The sequence below is a fragment of the Somniosus microcephalus genome, chromosome 5 (genome assembly GCF_052327205.1).
Source record: "Somniosus microcephalus isolate GS21.2 chromosome 5, FLI_Smic_1.0, whole genome shotgun sequence".
In the NCBI taxonomy this organism is placed as follows: Eukaryota; Metazoa; Chordata; class Chondrichthyes; order Squaliformes; family Somniosidae; genus Somniosus; species Somniosus microcephalus.
The window spans coordinates 291,616,064-291,640,287 of record NC_140991.1 but is presented as its reverse complement, the minus strand read 5'-3'; the positions used below and the strand labels follow the sequence as shown (position 1 = coordinate 291,640,287).

The 24,224-nt window shown below is 42.4% G+C and overlaps 1 protein-coding gene across 8 annotated transcripts in view; it reads right to left on the bottom strand.

Moving 5' to 3' along the window:
* The window catches only part of fhod3b (formin homology 2 domain containing 3b), a 724,225-nt gene that overhangs the window by 146,682 nt on the left and 553,319 nt on the right, over positions 1 to 24,224 (bottom strand). For 7 of the 8 annotated variants that reach the window (XM_085989121.1, XM_085989122.1, XM_085989124.1 and 4 more), the window contains 3 exons: positions 20,297 to 20,401; positions 19,417 to 19,845; positions 10,368 to 10,439 (listed from right to left, as the gene is read on the bottom strand). In XM_085989121.1, coding sequence (XP_085845247.1) covers positions 10,368 to 10,439; positions 19,417 to 19,845; positions 20,297 to 20,401 — 606 coding nt within the window. The remainder of the gene's footprint in view (positions 1 to 10,367; positions 10,440 to 19,416; positions 19,846 to 20,296; positions 20,402 to 24,224) is intronic. The other variant, XM_085989128.1, reaches the window with a different exon arrangement.

The following is a 24,224-nucleotide window of genomic DNA, read 5'->3' as shown; positions in this document are numbered from 1 at the left end:
GCTGGTAATAATTCCTGGCATATGTCTGGGTTTCTCACTGTGCAAAGCAAGAGAAAATCAGAGAACGCTAGTCAGCATTTGATGTGACAGGAAAAGTCACTTGTTTTATCTAAAGGTCATAGAGAGAAAGGAAAAGATATATTGTCACTTGGTTGTCTATGCTACATGTGATGGACACAACTAACCACTTTTTACCATGTTTATATTTTGGCACAAGCCTAGGCCTCAGGTTACAATTGCACACCTAAGGTTTTTCCAGTCTCAACAAATCTGTACACTACTCTTGTATACATCAACAACTTGCATTTATATAGTGCCTTTAATGCAGTAAAATGTCCTTAGGCCCTTCATAGCAGAGATTATCAAACAAAATTTGACACCGAGCCACATAAGGAGATAACAGGTGGCCAAAAGCTTGATCAAAGAAATCGTTTTTAAGGAGCATCTTAAAAGGAGAGAGTTGGCAAGGCGGACAGGTTTAGGGAGTGAATTCCAGAGTTTAGGGTGTAGGCAACTGAAGGCACAACCACCAATGGTGGAGTGAAGGAAATCGGGGAAGCGCAAGAGGCCAGAATTGGAGGAGTGCAGAGATCGCGGAGGGTTGAAGGAGGTTACAAAGATGGGGGGGGGGGGGCAGGGGGGGGTGGTGCGAGGCCATGGAGGGATTTGAAAAAATGGATGAGAATTTTAAAATGAAGGCGTAGCCGAAACAAGAGCCAATGTAGGTCAGCGAGCACGGGGAATGGGTGAATGGGACTTGGTGCGAGTTAGGATACAGGCAGCATAGTTTTGGATGCGCTCAAGTTTACCAAGGGTGCAAGGTGGGAGGCCAGACAGGAGACTGCACAAGGATAGCAATTGGGAACACCTCAGAAGGACCTTGATGAGCCTAGTCCTACTGTCCACAAGAAACCATAATCCCAAGATGTTCAAGTTATATAGCAACGATATTCCAACATCCTTTACTTATGGAGAGTCACATCCTTTGGTATTGAAGGAGTCATATTCAACACATCACAATCAGAGGTTCATAAATGACTCGAGAGAAGCTAGTTACTACACACTAACACCACAAGATGTCCTCACTACAATAATGGGGTCAGTGTCACAAAGAAAAGGTTAACAATTTCATTCTTGGGCATGAAAATAATCCATCCTAATTTACACGACTTTGTGTGGTCACAGCTACTGTATGCTGACTGCTAACAATATAATGGCTATTGTACCAGGGTGATCTGCAGATATAAACAGATGTTTTTTTCTGCTGTCTCTAATCATCTGATTTGAAAACGCCTTCTACATAGACTCTGAGGAGACACAGACCCTCCTCTACTATTTGAATCTCAGCTGTTCATTGTTTTTCTTATGTATAAATAAGTATGTTGCAGAATTTTCTTCATGATTGATTTTCTGGTGAAGACGGGCAACTGAGTGGCTCCAAAACCATTTGGGGCCTGACTTTACATTTTCTCTCCTCTGGGTTTCCCTGTCAAGTTGCAGAATGCAAATGTGTTTCCTGTTACAAATCTCTAAAGATGCTGTCTACAATTACCAGGATGGCTAGGAAAAGCAAGGAGCAGCACGAGAAGGGATTTGAATTTAACCATTAATCATCTGCCAACTGGACTTTACCATGATTTTAACCCTCTCCCAACCTTGTGACTTTACTTGGTTGAAAGGTTATAGAGTTACCACAAAGTGTCAGCCGTGGCTCACTTGGTAGCACTCTCGCCTCTGAGTCAGAAGGTTGTGGGTTGAAGGCCCACTCCAGAGACTCGAGTACATAAATCTAGGCTGACACTCCAGTGCAGTGCTGAGGGAGTGCTGCACTGTCAGAGGTGCCATCCTTCAGATGAGACGTTAAACCGAGGCCCCGTCTGCTCTCTCAGGTGGACGTAAAAGATCCCATGGCAGTATTTTGATGAGGAGCAAGGGAGTTATCCCCGGTGTCCTGGCCAATATTTATCCCTCAATCAACATCACAAAAAACAGATTAAATGGTCATCAGCACATTGCTGTTTGTGGGAGCTTGCTGTGCACAAATTGGCTGCCACGTTTCCTACATTACACAGTAACTACACTTCAAAAACTACTTCATTAGCTGTAACGTGCTTTGGGACGTGCGGTGGTTGTGAAAGGCGCTATATAAATGCAAGTCTTTCTTTTCGAAGCACTAACAACATCACTAGAAAAAGTCTTTTCAAGTGTCTAAGTAAACATGCTGACAGAAAGTTCTACTCTACAATTAGAAATAAACTGAAACCATTGGGAAAGCTAGACAGTTTCATTTTAGCATTACTGTTGCATAAGTTCTATTATTACTACTTCAAAATAATTCTGTACATAGTAATTCTGATATAGTTGAGTTCAACATGCATTCCCTTCTAGATAAAAATATATAAGAAAAGTTCTTGCAGTCAACATGTGTCTGCAGTGCCTCACCTCTCAAAGGTGCCAAACTTCAAAACAGATATGTCCATAGAGCAAAAAATTGTGTTTGATTTAAATAATCATTGAGATTAACTTATATTCATTATTAATTAATTTAATACTAATTGGATACCAATCAAAAAACAGCTCCATTCATTAGAAATGGTAAAGTTACCAATCAACAAACAAGTACTAAAACACCAACCAAATTGTTCAATGTTTAAAAGCTGCTATTAGCAAAGCACCACAAAAATGACCAAATCTCTTAAACATACTTTCTTCAAGTCCTTTGACGAGTTACGCTGTTTCCCCAGTGTACATGTTAAAATATTGCCATTAGAAATTACATAAATATGACAAAACAGACTAAATGCACTCGCAGAGTCAGCCACTGTATGTTAGAAATGCTGCCAACAAGTGGCCACTACCAAGGCCAGCACTTCTCTGAGGCCTATGGCTTAAGTTCTGCTTTGTTCCCAAGGCTTCTGTTCTGCTACTGGGACAGGCATTTCCAGCTCTAGATGACAAATCATGAGCTTGTGTTTGTGTGCAATGCATCATGGGAGTTGTAGTTTTCACCACTGTCCTCTGGAACTGCAGTACCCTGGGTAAGCCACCTCAAATGACGACCAACAAAACGTGCAGCAGTAAGAAATCATTGAAAATTCAAAGTTTTTTTTTTAAAGTGTGTTGTCTTTTTCTTTTCTTCTCTAGCGTGTGTTTTAGGCACTATTGACAAATTCTGTGCAAAAGAGATGCATCATGGTAGTTTCATTTCTCACCATTCTCCTGTATCTTTCACTGTATGATTTGTAATATTTTTCCCTTGCATTAGTCATGTCATACATTGAGATAGTAAATTTATTGTAATGACAGCAATGGGTATACTGCTGTCACACTTTGGCTGCTGAGGATGGACAGACATGGGCTGGTTGGGCCGAATGGCCTGTTTCTGTGCCATATATCCTATGTAGAAAGCATCAGAAGCCATGTTACTAGAGTCCCGGACTACTTGCGAACATCAGAATGAAAGGTTTACTCGTGTTAAATATGGATGAATCTTTCCCTTTTCAGGTGTGATGCCTGTAGCCCATTGGAAGATTTTGAAGTTGATGCTTTATTTTGGTAACACTAATAAACAAACGTCAGAGAAATAAGGAAAAAAAGATGAAGTATTCTCACCTCTAGGCGAGCTTCCCTAACCAGAGGCTCTCGATAAGTCTAATGTGACTTAAATGGATAAAACTAACTGCTGCCTGCATAATCATACAATCAGAAACTCATGGCTAAAAGAGTCATCCTATTTTAGTCCCAGATTAAGTGCATATCCACTGCTTCCACAAGAAACTTGCCATTCTGAAGCCTCCAGGACCTGCACAGGGTGTAGCATGGATCCTCTTTCAATTTACAAATATGGCAATCCTGCTCGCCAATGGAACTGCAATCTATGTATCTGAACGCTTGCAAACACAGACATCTACCAGACTGAAGAACCCAACATCTAAAGATCTCCAAGCCAGATATCCCTTGGTAAGAGAATTTTATTCAAAAAGGAAACACGATAATTAGAATTTGCACATGATGATGAAATCTGAAGCTATTCCATTGGTGAACTGTTTTAGAATTGGGCTCCAGTCACCTACATGTTGCTGAAATCTACCCAGATGTACGACAAATATTTGCCTGAAGTATTTCAAGCCGAGGATGAACGATGCAAGAGATTTAGGGGGAAAAATTTGGTATCGCCCCATTTGGGGCGCCATTATCGTCCGTGCGCAAAATTTAGCGCCTGCCGCTAATTATCGCCTCCGACAGCAAACTTGGCTTTTGTCGCCCCTGGAGGTGATTGGAGCGCTAAATCAGGCGCTTCACACCTGTCTTAAGGCGCAAAGGCCAAGGAGCGAGGCGCTACCTCCGAGTGCTGGCGAAGCAAGGAATGGCAAATCAAAATAAACCTGCAAAGTGTTGCTCAGTACCCAAAACTCCTTCACACAGTGTTGAATCTCTCCAGCAGTCGCTCTCTCTCTCTCTCTCTCTCTCTCAGAATGCGTGGTGCAAAAATGTCACCAACAAAAAAAGGCAGGAAGCGGTCGCCTTTAAATAGCGCTCCCCCAGTCCCTTTCTGACAGCATAACGCTCCCCTCAACCTGTCATTGCTAGCGGCAGGCGGTAAGGCAGGGGGCGCCACTCAATTTCCGGTCCGGGGCGCTAACGGGGCGTTGCGCGCTCGACTGACGTCATGATCTGCTGGCGCAGGAGATCGTGGCGATAGTGTTTAGCGCCGCCACAAAATGTCTAGTTAATTTCGTGAGCACCGCAAACATCGCCGCGCCCGGGCGCTAGTGGCTTTGCACCCCAATTAGCGCCCTCTTAAGGCGCTAGCGGGAGGCGCAAACAACTGAATTTTTCCCCCTTAATTCGAGATGCTTAGGTTTCCCTGAAAGGTGAAACCCCCGATGTGTATGAGGAACCAACATTTGCTGTTCTCTGCACTCTGACAGGCAAAGTATTGATGGGGTGCTTAAGTTAGCTTCAGTGTTCACCAGCGTGATCAAAGAGGTAGGAATGTAAGAATAGGAGACGACCATTCAGCCCCTCGAGCCGATCTGCCAATAAAACTCAATTTACCCGCCTTAGTTCCGTAACCTTTAATACCCGTGCCTAACAAAAATCTGTCAATCTCAGTTTTGAAATTTTTTCAATTGACCCCTAGTCTCAACAGCTTTTTGGGGGAGAAAGTGCCAGATCTCCAATACCCTTTGTGTAGTGTGCTTCCTGACATCACCCTGAATGGTTTAGCTCTAATTTTAAGGTTATGCTTCTTGTTCTGGACTCCCCAAGCAGAGGAAATATTTTCTCTCTATCTACCCCATCAACAAGAAGGAGTTAGATATATTTCTTAAGGCTAAAGGGATCAAAGGATATGGGGAGAAAGCAGGGACAGGGTACTGAATTTGGATGATCAGCCATGATCTCATTAAATGGCGGAGCAAGCTCGAGGGGCCGAATGGCCTACTCCTGCTCCTATCTTCTAACTCCTTGTGATAAACACCTCATTTTTCGATACTCAAAGAAATACAAGCTTAGTCTATGTGACCTGGCCACATAATTTAACCCTTTTAGCCCCAGTATCATTGTGATTTATTCCATCACGCACTCAAACCTTGCTTAAATATGCACCTAATTGAAAATAAAAATGTTTGCCAGCAATGTGAATTAATTCAAGAGTCATCCCAAATATAGGAAAACAAATGGGATTTAGTTGGCATCTTGCCTGTAATGAAGAAGCAATCACAAAGAACATGTAGCCCTATGATGGTGGAATGAAGAGGAACACCACTTTTTCTGTTGTACAATATCTAACTGAGTAAATGACTGTGGAATAACGAAAAGGCTGAAATCTGAAGATCTACGTCAGGTGTTGTATAATTAGGTTTGTTGAGAGTAAGCTAGGGTTCAGGCCTGCTACCTGTATACTGAAGTAGGCCATTCAGTCCATTGTGCCTGCTCTTTCAAAGAACTATCCAATTACTCCCACTCACCTGCTCTTTCCCCATAGCTCTGCAAATATTTCCTTTTCAGGTATATATCCAATTCCCGTTTGAAAATTACTAATGAATCTTCTTCCACCACCCTTTCAGGCAGTGCATTCCAGTTCATAACAACTTGCTGAGTAAAAAAATTCTCATCTCCCCTCTGGTTCTTTTGCCTATTACCTTAAATCTGTGCCCTCTGCTTACCGATCTTCCTGCCACTGGAAACAGTTTCTCCTTATTTACTCTATCAAAACCCTTCATCATTTTGAACAACTCTATTAAATCTCCCCATAACCTTCTCTGCTCCAAGGAGAACAATCCCAGCTTCGCTAGTCTCTCCACATGACGGGCAATGCAATTTCAAAGCCAGCTCTGGACACCGTGCATGACAAATGACCATCATTGTTGCCACAACATCTGTCATTTACAAAATGTTTTAAAGTGGAAGTAGTATCACTCCGATATTCAGCGCAAATCATTGACCCGAATAGCACGGGTGAATTTCCTACAATCATTAAAAAATCCAACTTTATTTTTCACTGCTTTAGTGCCTCTGATGTGATATGTACAAAGTTCTGGGGGTAACTTTCGGAGTCCATCCCTGAAAACAAGGATCTTCAAACTCACCAATTCTGGCAGGAACATTGGCCTGACTTAGGAGTCATTTTCTGGATTCTGTTTTCTCCCTATCTCTGTAACCTCCTGTAACACTGAAATCTCTGTGCTCCTCCAATTCCAGTAACCTCCTCCAGCCCTACAACACTCTGAGATCTCTGTGCTCCTCCAATTTTAGTCTATTACGCATCCCCAATTTTCATCGCTCCACCATTGGCGGTCGTGTCTTCAGCGGCCTAGGCCCTCAGCTCCAGAATTCCCTCCCTAAACCTCTGACACTTTACCTCTCTCTCTTCCTTTAAGACGCTCCTTAAAATCTGCCTCTTGTCACCTGTCCTAATATCGCCTTATGTGCCTCGGTATCAAATTTTGTTTCATAACGCTCCTGTGAAGCTTCTTGGGATATTTTACTACGTTACAGGCACTAAATAAATGCAAGTTGTTGTTGTTGTTATTATTGGATTTGTCAGTGTTAAGTGTCAGAGTTGAAAGGTTAGTCTCTAAAATGAAAATCAAAGAGAGCAGGAATATCTGCTGAAAAGTTACAATTTATTACAAGTAATACAAAATATGAAAATTACTCATTTTAAACTTGATGTTTTACATGTTGTAGAAAAAAAAAATCTAGTTTTATTCCATGGATTCCAGACTATGAGGGCCTTTAGCTGCTATTTATGTGTCAGCAGAAATAACTACAAATTTGCAATCCACGGTTACTTTTTAATAGTGTGCGCGTCTTTTTAAAGGGACCATTTTTCGAACTTGCTTTAAAATGGATTTCTGATGTATTTTATACTGGCTGTATGGGGTTAAAATTGCTGAATGAGTTTTGAGTTATTCAGCGGTGTCATATATGCATACTGCACTCAGTGTGTGTGGGGCCGTGAGCTATTTTCTTCTACTCCACTTAAATCCCCAGACCTGATGTTGTAAAAGTTTTGGAAACACTATATATATATATTTCACTTGTATTTCTAGCCATGGCATTTAAGAAAAAAATTAAGCAATTCATTTAAACACTGTAAATTCCAGTAACAGGATTATTCTTCCATTTCATTCTTATTCAGCATTCACAAGGATCTATTTTTTATTTTATTCATTGGATGTGGGCGTCGCTAGCAAGGCTGACACATATTGCCCATCCCTAATTGCCCTCGAGAAGGTGCTGGTGAGCCGCCTTCTTGAACCGCTGTTCTTATTAGCAGTTTGGTACAACTGAATGGCTCGCTCGGCCATTTCAGAGGACAGGTAAGAGTCAACCTCATTGCTGTGGGTCTGGAGTCACATTTAGGCCAAACCGGGTAAGGACGGCAGATTTCCTTCCCTAAAGGACATTAGTGAACCAGATGGGTTTTTACAACAATCCGGTAGTTTCATGGTCACCATTACCGATACTAGCTTTTTATTCCAGATTTATTTAATTGAATTTAAATTCCCCAGCTACTGTGGTGGGATTTGAACTCATGTCTCTGGATCATAAGTCCAAGCCTCTGAATTACTAGTCCAGTAACATAACCACTATGCTACCAAACTCCACACACACCGTGCTCACGCTCAAGATAATCATGAAGGACAGCCACAACATTGTACTGACCAAGACCATTAAGGTAGCCAAATAGATTCCACACAATGATCTTCCAGTACCCTCTAGAGAGGAATGCACTGAAGGGCGAGAAAATGCAATGGCAAAACTAGCCATTTTTTATATTTAAAAGCTGCAGCCAACCAGCCGAATCATGGTCCTCTTGCTGTTGGTTGCATTAGGAATATAACTGCCGCCCTCCCCCTGAACTTAGTTTGATGCAGCAGCAGCAGGAACCATTTTTCCGTGCATTGTATCTCAGCTGCTGCTGGATTCGCTCGTTCTGCTTCTGCTCAGCACCTGATAGAAACGGCATTGGGTGGAAATGTCAGTGGAGGCGAGCAGGAAGCCAGCAGAGCACGGCTTTCCTGAAACCAGCACTGCAATGTAAAGTGCCTAAAGTCATTGAAAGGCCGTCACTGCCCACTGGATGGAATTGCTTATCCAGTTAATTCTCTTGCATCATTCAAATTCTGATCATTTTTGGCTGCAATCAGATTCTGCGCTCCAAGACTCTATCACCGCTCTCTACAACTCTCTGGGTAAGAGCTGCAGTAAATGGACATCCTTACGTTAGTAAGTTTAAGATTTCCTTTCCGACACCCGTACACATGGTAATTTCACAAAAGCAGAATTACTCACGTACCAACTACTCATTTAGTTTTATTAAATAAAAACATACTCTTCCATTGAATGTAATCTATAGTTTGGGGTCATTATTTTGGGAAATGGAGGCAGAAACTTAATTCTTGAAGGTAACCTTCATATGTCCGATGAGATGGTGGAAATGGTAGTTATTAGCGAAAGGGTGGATAACCCCTCTGTAAAACTGTCCGTGGATTTAATACCACTTAAGTGGACTATACTGGCCTTGGAGGGGGTGCAGCACAGATTTACCAGAATGATAAAGGGCTAAAAGTGTTAAATTAAGAGGACAGGTTGTATAGACTAGGCTTGTATTCCCTTGAATATAGAAGATTAACAGGGTTTTTTTTTTGAGGTGTTTAAGATTATCCAAAAGGAGTTGATGGGGTAGATAGAGAGAAAATATTTCCTCTGGCTGGGGAGTCCAGAACAAGGGGCATAACCTTAAAACTAGAGCTGGGCTGTTCAGAGATGCTGTCAGAAAGCACTGCTTCACACAAAGGGTAATGGAAATCTGGTACTTTCTCCCCCAAAAAGCTGCTGAGGTTAGGTCAATTGAAAATTTCAAAACTGAGATTGATAGATTTTTGTTAGGCAAGGGTATTAAGGGTTACGGAACCAGGGTGGGCAGCTGGAGTGAAGCTGCAGTTCAGCCATGATCTAATTGAATGGCAGGTCAGGCTTGAGGGGTTGACTGGCCTACTCCTGTTCCTATGTTTTCTGTCTACATGTACAGACTCAATCATTCATATAGATGCGCAAATATCAACTCTTGTTTGTAGCCATGACAATAGATCTTTGTTCCCTCCCAAGCACACGAAGCTCTAACTTCTACTGCTACACCCAAACAAAATATAAAAGACTCTTAATCACTATCATTGACAACAGTCCCAATAAGCACTTACACTATGTTGCATGATGCAAACACAGTTCAATGTGTCACAGCAAAAATATATCAAGTCCATTTTGGACAAGTCTGCTCTAACTTGACTGGCAAGTTCAACTTGCTGAAAAAGCAAAGTTAAAACACAGCATGAAAACAAGCCACATCAGCTTCAGAACATGACTAAACCCTACAAGTTATTGTCAAGAAATCATGTTGAACTATTTGTTTTTTTCTTTCTCACACACTCAGGGACATTTTCTCATGGTCATCTTTTGATGGAAGCTCTTAGAGTGCATAAAATTCCTACTTGTATTATTTTATGGTGGGCATTAAGCTGTTAACATAAATAGACTAAAGCCTGCTTTAACATGACACTGGAAAAAAACTTGATATTTGTACCTTTAGTACTCACACCAAAAGATCGTCCATTCAAAATTGTTCCCATTAATGGCCTACAGTCTTCCAATATACATTACTAAGTACAATTTCATTTTAAATGGAAATAGTTCACAGTGATAACGGACAACTGCATCCACAAATATAAGCCTACTAGGAGCTCAACTCATAAATGCAAATCTATAAATTCAAAGATACACTGCAGATCTTTTAACTTCCAATGGATAGCAGCATGCTTCAACTATCAATGAAAGAAAGAGATACTTTGATGACCCACCTATTAGAAGACCTGGATGTATAAGGTTCAAAGGAGTCAGTATATTTGTTCATGTAGGAAGATTCTGACTGACTGCAAACAGAAACACAGAGAAGCTAGAAGTGAATAAAGACAAGAGAAATTTCAACAATAGAACAAAGTTAAAGCTGGGGAATGTGATAGCATAGTTGTGAAGTAATTTGCTTCCCATTGCTTTGGATATCCTCAGAAATATAATAAGCATGATCTCAATATGAAGTTTTGATGTAGGTATTCAAATTAATAAGGCTCCGAAATATAGAGGATCAGTCAAGCGTTTTTGATTTGGTATAGGATAGAAGAATGAGGGACATGAGTATAAACTGATTCAGGCAGGATAGAAGGATGCTTTACTTCACTGAAGAAGTGGACCAGTTTACCAAGGTGTAAGATACAATGAATAGCAAAGGGTCACAAAACAGATAGTAAGAGCTACAAAAAGGGAGTATGAAAAGAAATTTGCAAGGGATATGAAAATCAACACTTTTTTTTTTACAATTATATTAGGAAAAAGAGGGTAGTCAGGAGCAACATTGGCCACTTAAAAACTGATATCGGTGATATTGTTAATGATAATAAGGAAATGGCAGACATGTTGAATAATTACTTTGCATCAGTATTTACAGTAGAGGAAGAGAATAGCATGACGGAAATCCCAAAGAAACTAATATTGTATCAGGGACAGGGACTCAATAAAATTAATGCAAGTAAAATAGCAGAAATGAAGAAAATGGCACTAAAGAGTGACAAATCCCCAGGACCAGATGGTTTCCATCCCAGGATTTTAAAGGAAGTAGGTGAGCACATTGCAGATGCTCTAACTATAATCTTCCAAAGTTCTCTAGATTCAGGAACCATCCTGTTAGATTGGAAAATTGCGCATGTCACGCCACTATTTAAGAGAGGGAAACCAGGGAATTATAAACCAGCTAGCCTAACATCTGTTGTCGGGAAATTACTAGAGTCTATAATTATAAGGATAGAGTGACTGAACAAATTGAAAATTTTCAACTGATCAGAGAGGGCCAGCATGGATTTGTGAAAGGTAGGTCATGCGTGACAAACCTGATTGAATTTTTTGAGGAAATGACTAAAGTAGTGGACAGGGAAATGTTATTTATATGGACTTCCAGAAGTCATTTGATAAAGTCCCTCATAAGAGACAGTTAACTAAGGTAGAAGCCCATGGAATTGAAGGCAAATTATTGGCCTGGTTAGGAAATTGGCTGAGCGGCAGGAGACAGAGAGTGGGGATAATGGGCAGGTATTCTAATTGGTAGGATGTGACTAGTGGTGTCCCACAGGGATCTGTGTTGGGGCCTCAATTATTCACAGTATTTATTAACAACTTAGATGATGGCATAGAAAGCCATATATCCAAATTTGCCAATGACACAAAGATAGGTGGCATTGTAGATGAAAGCATAAATTTACAAAGGGATATCAATAGATTAAGAGAATGGGCAAAACTGTGGCAAATGGATTTCAATGTAGGCAAATGAGGTCATCCACTTTGGACCTAAAAAGGATAGAACAGGGTACTTTCTAAATGGTGAAAGGCTAAAAACAGTGGAGGTCCAAAGAGACATGGGGGTCCAGGTACATAGAACATTAAAATGTCATGAACAGGTACAGAAAATAATCAAAAATGCTAATGGAATTCTGGCCTTTATATCTAGAAGACTAGAATACAAGGGGGTAGAAGTTATGCTGCAGCTATTAAAAAAAAAACCCTGGTTAGACCACACCTGGAGCACTGTGAGCAGTTCTGGGCACTACACCTTAGGAAGGATATATTGGCCTTGGAGGGAGTGCAGCGTAGGTTTACTTGAATGATACCTGGACTCCAAGGGTTAAATTACGAGGTGCAATTATACAAATTCGGCTTGTATTCTCTGGAATTTAGAAGGTTAAGCGGTGATTTGATTGAAGTTTTCAAGATATTAAAGGGAACATATAGGGTAGATAGAGGTAAATTATTTCCGCTGGTTGGGGAGTCTAGCACTAGGGGGCAGAGTCTAAAAATTAGTGCCAGGCATTTCAGGAGTGAAGTTAGGAAACACTTCTACACACAAAAGGATGGTAGAAGTTTGGAACTCTCTTCCGCAAGCGGCAATTGACGCTAGAGCAATTGTTCATTTTAAATCCGAGATTGATAGATTTTTTTGTTAACCAAAGGTATTAAGGGATATGGGCCATTCAACGAGATCATGGCTGATCTGCGACCTAACTCCATATATATTGAGTATGGAGTTAGGTCGCAGATCAGCCATGATTTCATTGAATGGCGGAACGGGCTACCCCTGTTCCTATAAGGGCAAGTAGCTCAGATAACTTCCATGTCAAATTAGACAAGTATCTTGAAGAAATACATCATGGGCCAGAAATTCGGGTCCCCATGGGTGAGTACTCGCTGGGTACTCACGCGTAGGCCCAATGGAAGTGCCAGTTTCGTGCTTGCACTGCGCATGCGCGGGAAACCGGAACTTCCGTTCCCTTAAAGGAAGGGGTTCACAGGTCGAACGTGTGCGCCGGAGAGACAGTGCGTACGCCTGTAACTTCCGTTTTTTTCCCCAGGTTTTTCCGGGAGGGTAAGTCTCCAGCAGCTACGCTTTTAAAAAGCAGTCACAAGGCCTGCTTTTGACAAGGTAAGTAGCGAATGAAGTAAAATTTAAAAATTTTTTCCCACAGGTTTATTATTTTTAAATACTTTAAAGAAAGGTAAGTTTATTTTTAGCCCTGTTAAAAACTGTAATTCATTTTTCAAACATTTAAATTATTGTTTAAAATAGTTATTTTATGTAATTTATAGTTATTTTTAAAATGTGATTGCTTAAAAAAATTTATTTGAAGTTTGTGTTATGTTTTGGGGCCGAACTCTATTCATAGATTTGACAGGTCTTCCTGTCAAATCTATGAATACAGATTCCCTGCTACGATTGGCTCTCCATGGCCCACGTGATCCCAGGGGACGCTTCGAACTAACTGCACCCCTGGGATACGCAAGCACTTCACGCCGGCAGTTGGAGGAGGCCCAGGATCGGAATCCCACGCGGGCCCACAGCTCAACGGCCGGCGCGCTAGGTAAGTGCAGGTCGGGGGCTTGCGCCCGCGGGAAGCCTCCGGCCCGAATTTCTGGCCCCATAAGATACAACTGCTGGAAAAGCAGGAAGGTGATTGCGATGGACCTATGGTCTTTTCCAGTTTTGAGATTCTCTACGTTTGAGTTTTTCTTTAGCACATCTTACTTTCAAGACTCGTGAAGCCAGTCTTACAGAAGATGATTCCATCCTTCCATCTTCAAAAGTATCAATACAGAATGTACATCAAAGAAAAGCAAATAAAGTGAATACACTGCAAGCCATCTGTCAGTCATAGACATGTTGGGATGTAAAGCTGTACGATTAGCTTGTCGGTCAAATATCAAGACTAAGAAATTGAATACTCAAGTGATTTACTTTCCACGTTACCACCAATATAAAAATGACAATAACCTAGATAGGCTTTCAACATAACAATGACATGTTTTTAAAGTTCAGCGTGTCAGTTTACACTGAGCACTATAGTGAGAAGGATTCAGAATATAACCCATTTATAATTTAATACTGTCTGAATCGAAATGTTATAAGCCACCACAAATAAAATCTTTGGAATGCTCCAGGGCTGGTTCTCATTTATATTGATAATATTATTGCTGAGATTGCTCACTTTATTGGCTGGCACATAAACCATTTACACTGGCTATGAGAAGCTTTCTGAGTAAACACTTAGGGCTAGATTTTCGGGGAGCCGTCAGGCGGGGTTTCAGGCGTGTGGGGGGGGGGGGGGGGGGAAATCCCGAATTTGGGGGTCCTGCCACCATCCCACTCAAAACCCCGCCCCACGTAAGTTTCAGGGGCAGCGAGTACCCGCCCCGCACTGGGACCCGCCGAAACCAGGCGGGAAGGGATTAGTGCCAATTAATTGCCTGTTAACAGGTAGTTTTAAGCCTAATCCCTATTTTGAGGGGTTTCGTGTGGGTTTCCCGACGGCTCCAAACCACGCCAGGTAGAGCAGGCGGGCCGTCGGGTTGAAGGAGTCGCGATGTCGGCGCTCAGGTGAGTGATGGGTGCATGAGTGCAAAGGTAAGTGTGTTTGGTGTGTCTAAAGTGTGTTAAGAACTTTTACTTACCTGTACTTACCTTAGCAGCCTTTCTTCCTGTAGCCGTCGGGAGCGCATCACTCAGTCGGAACTGAAAGCTGAACGGCTGCGATCTGTCAAAAGTGACAGCCTTCAGCTTTGAGTGCCGGTGAGAGAGTTCTAACTGAGTCTGTGCAGAATGACTCAGCTTAGAACTCAGTGTCAGTGTTTCACAGCTTCAAACAGCTGTGAGACACTGATATTTCATCTGTCAAGAACTCTTGACAGATGAAATTTCAGTCTGTGACGTCACCTGTTGCCGGGTGGCCCTTAATTGGCCTGCTGAGCGGGCTCAACAAGGTTAATCAAGGGAAAATCGCGCGGATTGGCCGGACGTCGAAGTAGGCGGGTCAAAAACCCGAAAGGGGAAGTCCCGCCTTCTTCCCGACAGGTTTGGCAAAATCTACCCCTTAATGAATGTTCTGCATTGATGTAATGTGTAACAGTCTTGCAGAAGGGTTATGCAGATTGGGCAAGGATTGACAATAATGGCCCAGTAATTCGGGTCCCAACGCGTGAGTACGGACGGGGTACTCACGCGTGGGCCCGATGGAAGTGTCGGTTTTCAGCATGCGCGGAAAACCGGCATTTCCTTTCCTCTGAACCAAGGGGTTCAGAGGTCGAACGCGTGCGCGCAGGAGTCTGCGTGCGCGCTGAAATTCCTTTTTTTTTTTTTTTTTTTATAAAGGTTTGCCCGTGCGTGAAGGCCTCAACTTTTTACGAATGAAAAAAGCAGACGTAAGGACTTAGTTTTAAAAGGTAAGTGGTCTAATAATTAAAGTTAGAAAAAATTTTCCACAGGTTTTTTGGCCCAGAACTTGGTGTCGGGGGCTTGCCGCGCGTGCAAGCCCCCAATCTGCGCTCGCCCTGCGCGCTGACATCTGAAGCCCGGGCCTGCTTGCATTTCCTGTGACAGGCCCGGTTCAGATGTCAGCGCGCAGTGCTTACCTGATCCAGCGGCGTAGTTAGTGCGATGTGCCGGCTGGTATCAGGTGAGCACTGTACAACCAATAAGGGGAGGGGAAGGTTCATTCATGAGTTTGAGAGTAAGAACGGTCAAACTCATGAAAACTACGGGGGCCCAAAACACTATTTAAACTTTAAATAAAAATTTAAAAAACATCCCAATCATTAAATTAAGTATAAATAAGTTTAAAAAAATAATTTAAACAATAATTTTTTTTTTTGAAAAAAATAATTTTTTAATAAAAAGGGTCTAAAACTAAACTTACCTTATTGTAGATTCTTTAAAATAATAAACCTGTGGGGAAAAAAATTCTAAATTACACTAAAACACCACTTACCTGTAAAAATAAATACTTACGTGTGCTTTTTACAAGCGTAAAGACCGGAGGCCTTTAGACATGCGCAAATCCCCCAAAACAGAGGAAATCCAAGACGCACGCGCTGCCCCCTACAGCGCACGCGCTAGCCTCTTCAACTCTTGGGTTAGAGGAGAGGAAATGCTGGTTTTCAGCGCATGCGCTGTGCATGCTGAAAACCGGCATTTCCTCCGGCCAGACGCATGAGTACCCCTTCTGTACTCACGTGTTTGGGGAGGAATTACTGCCCCATTATTTTTAAAGACTTTACAGTAAGGTAAGTGTATTTTTAGACCCGATTTGTTAAAAAATTATTTTTTTCAAAAATTTGAATAATTGTTTAAATTAGTTGTTTTAGTTATTAATAGTTCATTTAATTAGTGGGATTTTTTTTAAACTTTTATTTGAAGTTTAAGTACTGTTTTGGGCACCCGGAGTTTTCATGAGTTTGACAGTTCTTAATATCAAACTCATGAATGAACTTTTGCAACCTCCGATTGGTTGCCCAGTGCTCACGTGATCCCAGCTGGCTCATCGAACTAACTACGCCGCTGGATCACGCAAGCACAGCGCGCCGGGAGTTGAACCGGGCCACTGACAGGAAATCCACGCAGGGCCAGGCTTCAACTGTCGGCGCGCTATGTAAGTGTAGGTCGGGGGCTTGCACCCGTGGGAAGCCCCCGACACCAATTTCTGGGCCATTACTTTAACTAAAGATGGTTCAGTAGCATTGCAGTTTATCCACTTGCTTTACATATGATGTGGAGATGGTTTTGAATTTCTGTGGTACCTATATTGTTAAAGATGAGCTGCATTTACACAGGCATTTAAAACCAATACTGGACCCAGTTTGACCCGGTTAAATGTAATTTGCACGGTGCAATTTTAACTCTATCTGGCTGATCAGGTTTCCTTCAAAATGTCTAACTTGAGTTTCCATTTGATACATTAAGGCCCAGGCTGTATACACGAGTACATGAAGGCCCAGGCTGTATGCACGAGTACATGAAGGCCCAGGCTGTATGCACGAGTACATGAAGGTCCAGGCTGTATACACGAGTACATTAAGGTCCAGGCTGTGTACACAAGTACATTAAGGTCCAGGCTGTGTACACAAGTACATTAAGGCCCAGGCTGTATACACAAATCCATTTAGGCCCAGGCTGTATACACAAGTATTTAATCAATCAAAAAATGTAAATGAGGTCTTGTCGTTAAATTCGACAGGGCCTCTGGGATAAGGCAGGACCTCCAGGAAACCTGCAATTCCGGATTTCCCGACTGTTATATCTTCTCCCCGCTTCCCATAAATATCGGGGCCAAAGTTTTAAGTCAATGACCTTTCATCAGAGTTAACTCTGTTTCTCTCTCCACGGTTGCTGTCAGACCTGCTGAGCATTTCCAGCATTTTCTGTTTTTATTTATTTATGCTGTATTGTTACACATTCACATATTCATTGTTTATTTCACAAATTTGCGTAACAATTTAAAACTAGATTGCGGTCTGATGTGTTGCTGTATCGCTCAAGGGCTCGAGATAGATTTGTGGACACATGGGGGGAAAATTCAGTATCGCCCCATTTGGGGCGCCATTATCGGCCGTGCGCAAAGTTTAGTGCCTGGCGCTAATTATCGCCTCCGACAGCAAACTTGGCTTTTATCGCCCCTGGAGGCGATTGGAGCGCTAAATCAGACGCTTCACACCTGTCTAAAGGCGCAAAGGCCGAGGAGCGAGGCGCTACCTCAGAGTGCTGGCGAAGCAAGTAAGGGCAAATCAAAATAAACCTGCAAAGTGCTGCTCCATACCCAAAACTCCTTCACACAGCGTTGAATCTCTCCAGAAGTCTCTCTCTCTCTGAATGTGTGGTGCAAAAATGTCACCGACAAAAAGAGACAGGAAGCGGTCGCCTTTAGATAGCGCTCCCCTAGTCCCTTTCTGAGAGCATAATGCTCCCCTCAACCTGTCGTTGCTAGCAGCAAGCGGTAAGGCAGGGGGCGCCACTCAATATCTGGTCCGGGGCGCTAATGGGGCGTTACGCACTCGACTGGCGTCACAATCTGCCGGCGCAGGAGATTGTGGCGGTAGTGTTTAGCGCCACTGCAAAATGTCTAGTTAATTTCACGGGCGGCGCAAACATCGCCGCGCCCGGGCGCTAGTTGCTTTGCGCCCCATTAGCGCCCTCTTAAGGCGCTAACGGGAGGCACAAACAACTGAATTTTTCCCCCATAGGATTTATTCCAGTAGTTTGCTTTCATTGCATAAGTCATACTACTGAATTCTTTACCTGGATATCAAGAACAGTGAAGATACTCTCAAAGGCAGAGAGTTTTGGAACTCACCTCTGAGAATGACAAGACACAAAAAAAATCATACTGAACAAGCTGGAAAGAGAACCAAAAACATAACGGGAGACAAAGACATGGGGAAAAAACATACTGATGGGCACTAAAGGTCCTAAATTGAGATAATCTTAGTTCAACTCAAACAGAGGCACAATCCCATATCAAAATCTGCTTCAGAATTGACACTCTCTTAAATAACATTCGTACAAGCTATTGTTCCCTTGTATGAAGTAAGTTATCTTCATGCAGAGGAACACTGCTCTGACTTGTGATCCATCTGATGTCATTAGTACTTGTTGATTGTCTTGTTCTTCTTTAACTTGTGACCTGCACCAATTCAACATAAAAGAATCAAAGTACTACAAAAATGGCAAAAACAATTACAGGAGCAGGAAGTGACTTTTGGTACATGCACAAAAGAGACTGTGAACCAACATACTTTACTTTGAAATAACAGAAAACGCTGGAAAAACCTCAGGCCAGGCAGCATCCGTGGAGAGAGAAACAGAGTTAACGTTTCAGGACGATGTTCAGAACTCTGTTCCTCACTCCACGGATGCTGCCCTGGCCTGCTGAGGTTTTTCCAGCGTTTTCTGTTGTTATTTCGGATTTCCAGCATCCGCAGTATTTTGCTATCCTACTTTACTTTGCGATTTCCTAGTAATATTTTAGTTCTTTACCTTTACTACCGCCGTTTCATTTTCCTTTTTATACTCTACTTGTTGGGGAGAACACAAGCCCACACCCTGGAAGTATCAGAAGGGAATTAAGCCACTTACTGGTCGGTAGGAATTGGCGAGACTTGACCTTTAAGGGGGTCAAAGTCTGTCCAAACAGAAACTTTTGACACTCTCCAATGCACACTGTCCTTCAACGGAGTGCCCTTTGATGAGTACCTCCTTCCACCTATCCCAGAGAATGTCTCTATATTTTGAAGGCAGGGGAAAGGTTTGCACATAGTGAGCAGTCATGAAATAAAGAGGGGGGGGGGGGGGGAGAAAAACAGTAAAAATTGGGAAACACCCGACAAACATAAATCTGACCAATTTTTGTTAAGGCGGCACAGAGTTAACAAACCTACAAAAATCCTAGGGAATTGGCTGAAAACCAGCACAATTCAAAACAGCACTCCTTAAAAAAAATGTTAATAGCAAACTAGAAGATTCACACAGGAACACTAATCTACCTGTTTGCCCTCATTTCTGCTTCTTTTTCTTTGGCCCTTGTAGGAGTTTCACTCAGATCGTAAGAGAATAGATGGAAAGGCGTGTGGGGAAGATATGGCAACTTCTCGACAGTGGGAGACAAAGCTGGGGTGACGCTTGCCGATGAATCTTGAGAACTGTTTTGCGAAACAGCTGGTGACTGATGGATGACAATAGACGATGATGATGGTGATGATGATGGGAATGATGACGGTTGCAAAGAATGCTGGTAATCACCGAGAGAACTGGGTGACTGAGGAGGAGAGCTGGCTGATGGGTCGTTTGTTTCAGGAGTCTGGAACTGGCTGGAAGATCCTCTCTCTTCAGGCACAGGGATAAAGCTCGCTACATATTTTAAACTCTGGGGACTATTTTCTGCATCTTCAATCGCTGCATCTGGCTTCAACCCACTGGCAGGAGAAAGGGAATGAAGAGGCAGGGAGGATGGGAAGATTGGAATAGGACCAAAATAAAAGAATATTTGAAAATTGAATTAAGTTTAATTCAAAACATTAAAGCAATCTTTTGAAGATGCAAATGTATCATGCATTTATAAAGTATGATCTGCATTACTTCATAACTAACCTCGTTTTATTTGTAGTTTGAAACAGATTGTCAATATTAGATTACTTCATACCAGAGGTCAGTGCTCCTTCACTATGAGAAGGCCTCACAAGATCTAAATACTTTGTTATTACAGAAGTCTATTGTGGTAGGAAATATTATCCAAAAGGCATTTGATGTAAGTAGTTGTGAAGTGAACCCATCTATACACCAGGTGGTTATAATTGTTGGATATTAAACACACACCACATTCCAAGTGTTAAATCTGATATGGAACATCAAATTTATTCCTAATACCTTTCCTGACCCTGACAAGAGGGGTCCTCTTCCCCCTCATCCTCAGTATTAGATTCAGTAACTGGCTGCTCTTCCTCAGGTTCTTCTTCTTCGTACTCTTCGTCTCTGTTTGTGGAATGCGGCGGAGGGAAAAATGATGCAAAGAGACAGTGAGAATGAATAGGCAAAGAGTAATGAGACAGACAGAATGAAAGCTACACACACCAGCAAATGACAATGATTTGAAAGGAACATGGGCACTTGAGACAGTGCTGAGTGATGGAACAACCAGCATCGCTGTGCTGAGCAATGACCCCAAATGGAACAAACATGCATAAAGTATATAGAAGGACCGATGAGAGGCTAGAGAGGGTTTCCATGGAAGCACAAGCCAGCAGTAACTGGAAAGTTTGACAGCCGTTATCATTCCTACATATTTAATATGAAGCTAATATAACCTTCCTTCAACCATTATGTTATCTCATCAACAGTATATTGACTAATAGATCACAGGAAACAAGTTCCAAGATACTAATCGAATTGAGGAAATCATAGGACATCATAATCTGAACCCACGATTGCATTACAGCCTTGCAATTGCTCTGGTTTGTTACAATTTCTAATTTATTCTGCACGTTTTTGTTTAAGGCATTAAGTTTGTTGTTCACTGGCTGGATTTGTGTGGTAAGGAAGCTGTAGACTTTCATGTCCACAGATGGCAATAGCTTTTTTAATCCTGTTCTGTGCATTGACCATCTCCTGTTGTAACATCAATGAAAAGGGGCTCACGGCAGCGGAGGTTATTTATTTATTTTTGCTATGTTGCTTGAACTTAAAAAAAAAAAATTCTTGCAGATTTCTGTGGTAAACTCATAGCTGAGAACTGTGTATAATTTCGGGGGCACATTATTACTATAGATTGCGGGAGAAATCATCCTACTTTAACTTCTCCGCCGCCACCCCCCCCATCTCCTTGGGAGCATGCTCCTCCTGGGGTGTGGTTCTATCCCAGCTAGAGCACTCCCATTCCTCACCCAAGTGTCCGTTCTTTGTGTGTGTCCAGATCGAGAATATCAGCAGACTATCCAGTCATGGGTGGCATCACAGTCAAGCCTCAGCCAAACTCCACACACGAACACTAAATACAAGGAACTCTGATGATTTCCCTTTCCCTATCTCAGGCCAGTTGAGCTAAAACTTGGGCCTCCCTTGTCTACATGGTTCAGTTGCACAAGTGGGGAGGGGGAAGAAGAGGGGGAGAGATACCTGGGATGGCAGGGATGACCTATGAGGAGAGATTGGTTCGATTGGGCTTATACTCGCTGGAGTTTAGAAGAATGAGAGGGGATAACATCGAAACTTATAAAATTCTAACAGGACTAGACAGACTAGATGCAGGAAGGATGTTCCCGATGGCGGGGGAGTCCAGAACCAGGGGTCATAGTCTAAGGATAAGGGGTAAGCCATTTAGGACTGAGATGAGGAGGAATTTCTTCACCCAGAGAGTGGTGAACCTGTGGAATTCTCTACCACAGAAGGCAGTTGAGGCCAATTCATTAAATAGATTCAAGAAGGAGTTGGATATATTTCTTAAGGCTAAAGGGATCAAGGGATATGGGAAGGCGGCAGGGACAGGGTACTGAATTTGGATGATCAGCCATGATCTCATTGAATGGCAGAGCAGGCTCGAGGGGCCAAATGGCCTACTCCTGCTCCTATCTTCTATGTTTCTATGTAAAAGAAAGTGAAGTTACCAACGGAGCTATTAATGGAGCCCGTACAATAACATTCAGCATGTAATGCGCTGTCTTCTCTGAATTTCCACTAGATATAGTAATACTTTTCATTCGATATCGTGCTCAAAACTTTGATGCATATCTTCAGCCAAAAAGCCCTTGGAAGTTATATTGGTAATTCCAAAAATACAAACTATTGTTAAGAATACATTGACATTGGAATATACGCACAAAGGAAAACAGCAATCATTTCTAAAAGAGGACCCAACATTATCCTCAAATCAGAAAAAGCCTGACTGAACAAGCAGATCGATAGTCCAAGTTCACACAAGCAGCAATGGCAATAACACAGAACTGGTAAAACACTGCACTCAGCACAATGAGAGTACTGCATGTTCTCTGCATCCCCTGAGCTGGCATGATTCATCAATTTGTTTCTTGGCATTGCTAATACATGTCAGAAAATGAAAAGCTAGCCAAATGGCTGGAAATTATGCAACAAACATTTCATCTCTCTGCCAAGGTAATTGTAGATTGGTATCTGTATTTGTAAATTCTCCCATGAAGGAAATCTGGACAGTCTCGATCCCACCCCAATGGATACAAAAAACCAAAGGGAAAAACCCATTAAAATATTGGCCCTGAAGTTGCACCGGATGAGTTGCACTGACTTTGCGCCAATGCGTCTGGAGTTCCACCCGCCGACGATCAATCTTCCAGTCCCGTGGGTCAACTGGTGGTGCTGTAGCACAAGTCTTGTGTAAAAACAGGACTACTGTGTTGGGGGCGCTTGGAATTTAGAGTGCAGTCATCAAAAAAAAGGGAAGTCTGGCTGAAGTCTGGGGAGCAGCAGGTTAGTTGGAAAGTGCTGGACACAGAGTTCGCTGTCAGGTAGCTGCACTAGATGTCTCCTGTTTTATTTTGCTCACCTTTTGAAGAATGTGCCAGGTCAGTCAGTGGAAGATAGACAGTCGAAGAAGGGACAAGGACATTGCAAATAGGAATAAAATAAGTGCTCACAATTTCAGATACGGTAGCCTAGTGATTATGGTACTGGACTAGCAACCCAGAGGTTAAGGGTTCAATTCCACTATGGCAAGTTGTAAAATCAAATTCAATCAATCTGCTAATTTGTGGGCTGACACCAGAAAAAATTACCATAAAACCTGCCAGATTGTCATAAAAACCCAACATGTTCACCAATATCCTTCAGGGAAGGGAACCTGTCGTCCCTACCTGGTCCGGCCTGCATATGATTCCAGTTCCACAATACGTGGTTGACTTTTAATGCCCTTGTTATGTCATCCACTTTCCAAAACTAAATTAACAATTGCAGTGAGGCTGACCGGCAAACCCTTTTTGAACAGAGATACTGCTGGGTCTCCATGGGAGAAAGCCACAAAAAAACATGTGGAGGGAGGTAGTACCTGTAGGGGCCATCTCTAAGGTGTCAACCATGGCTCAGTGGGTAGCAGAAGGTTGTGGGTTGAAGCCCCACTCCAGAGACTTGAGCACAAAACCTAGGCTGATTCTCCAGTGCAGTACTGAGGGAGTGCTGCACTGTTGGAGATGCCGTTTTTCGGCGAACATGTTAAACTGAGGCCCCCTCTGTTCTCTCAGGTGGATGCAAGAGATCCCACGGCACTATTTTGAAGAGGAGCAGGGGAGTTCTCCTGGTGTCCTGACCAATATTTATTCCTCAGCCAATATCTCGAAAACAGATTGGGCCAGAAATTAGGATCGGGGGCTTGCCGCGCGTGCAAGCCCCCGATGTGCACTCACCCGGCGCGCCAACATCTGAAGCCTGGGACTGCTTGGAATTCCTGTCACTGGCCCGGTTCAGATGTCGGCACGATGTGCTTGCCTGATCCAGTGGCGTAGTTAGTGCGATGTGCCGGCTGGGATCAGGTGAGCACTGTGCAGCCAATCAGGGGAGGGGAAACTTCATTCATGAGTTTGATAGTAAGAACTGTCAAACTCATGAAAAGTACGGGCGCCCAAAAGACTAGTTTAACTTTAAATAAAATTTTTAAAAACATCCCAATAATTAAATAAACTATAAATAACTTTAAAAAAACTATTTTAAACAATTAATCAAATTTTTGAAAAAAATAATTTTTTAAGAAATCGGGTCTAAAAATAAACTTACCTTACTGTAAAGTCCTTAAAAACAATAAAGCTGTGGAAAAAATGTTATAATTTTAAATAATAGA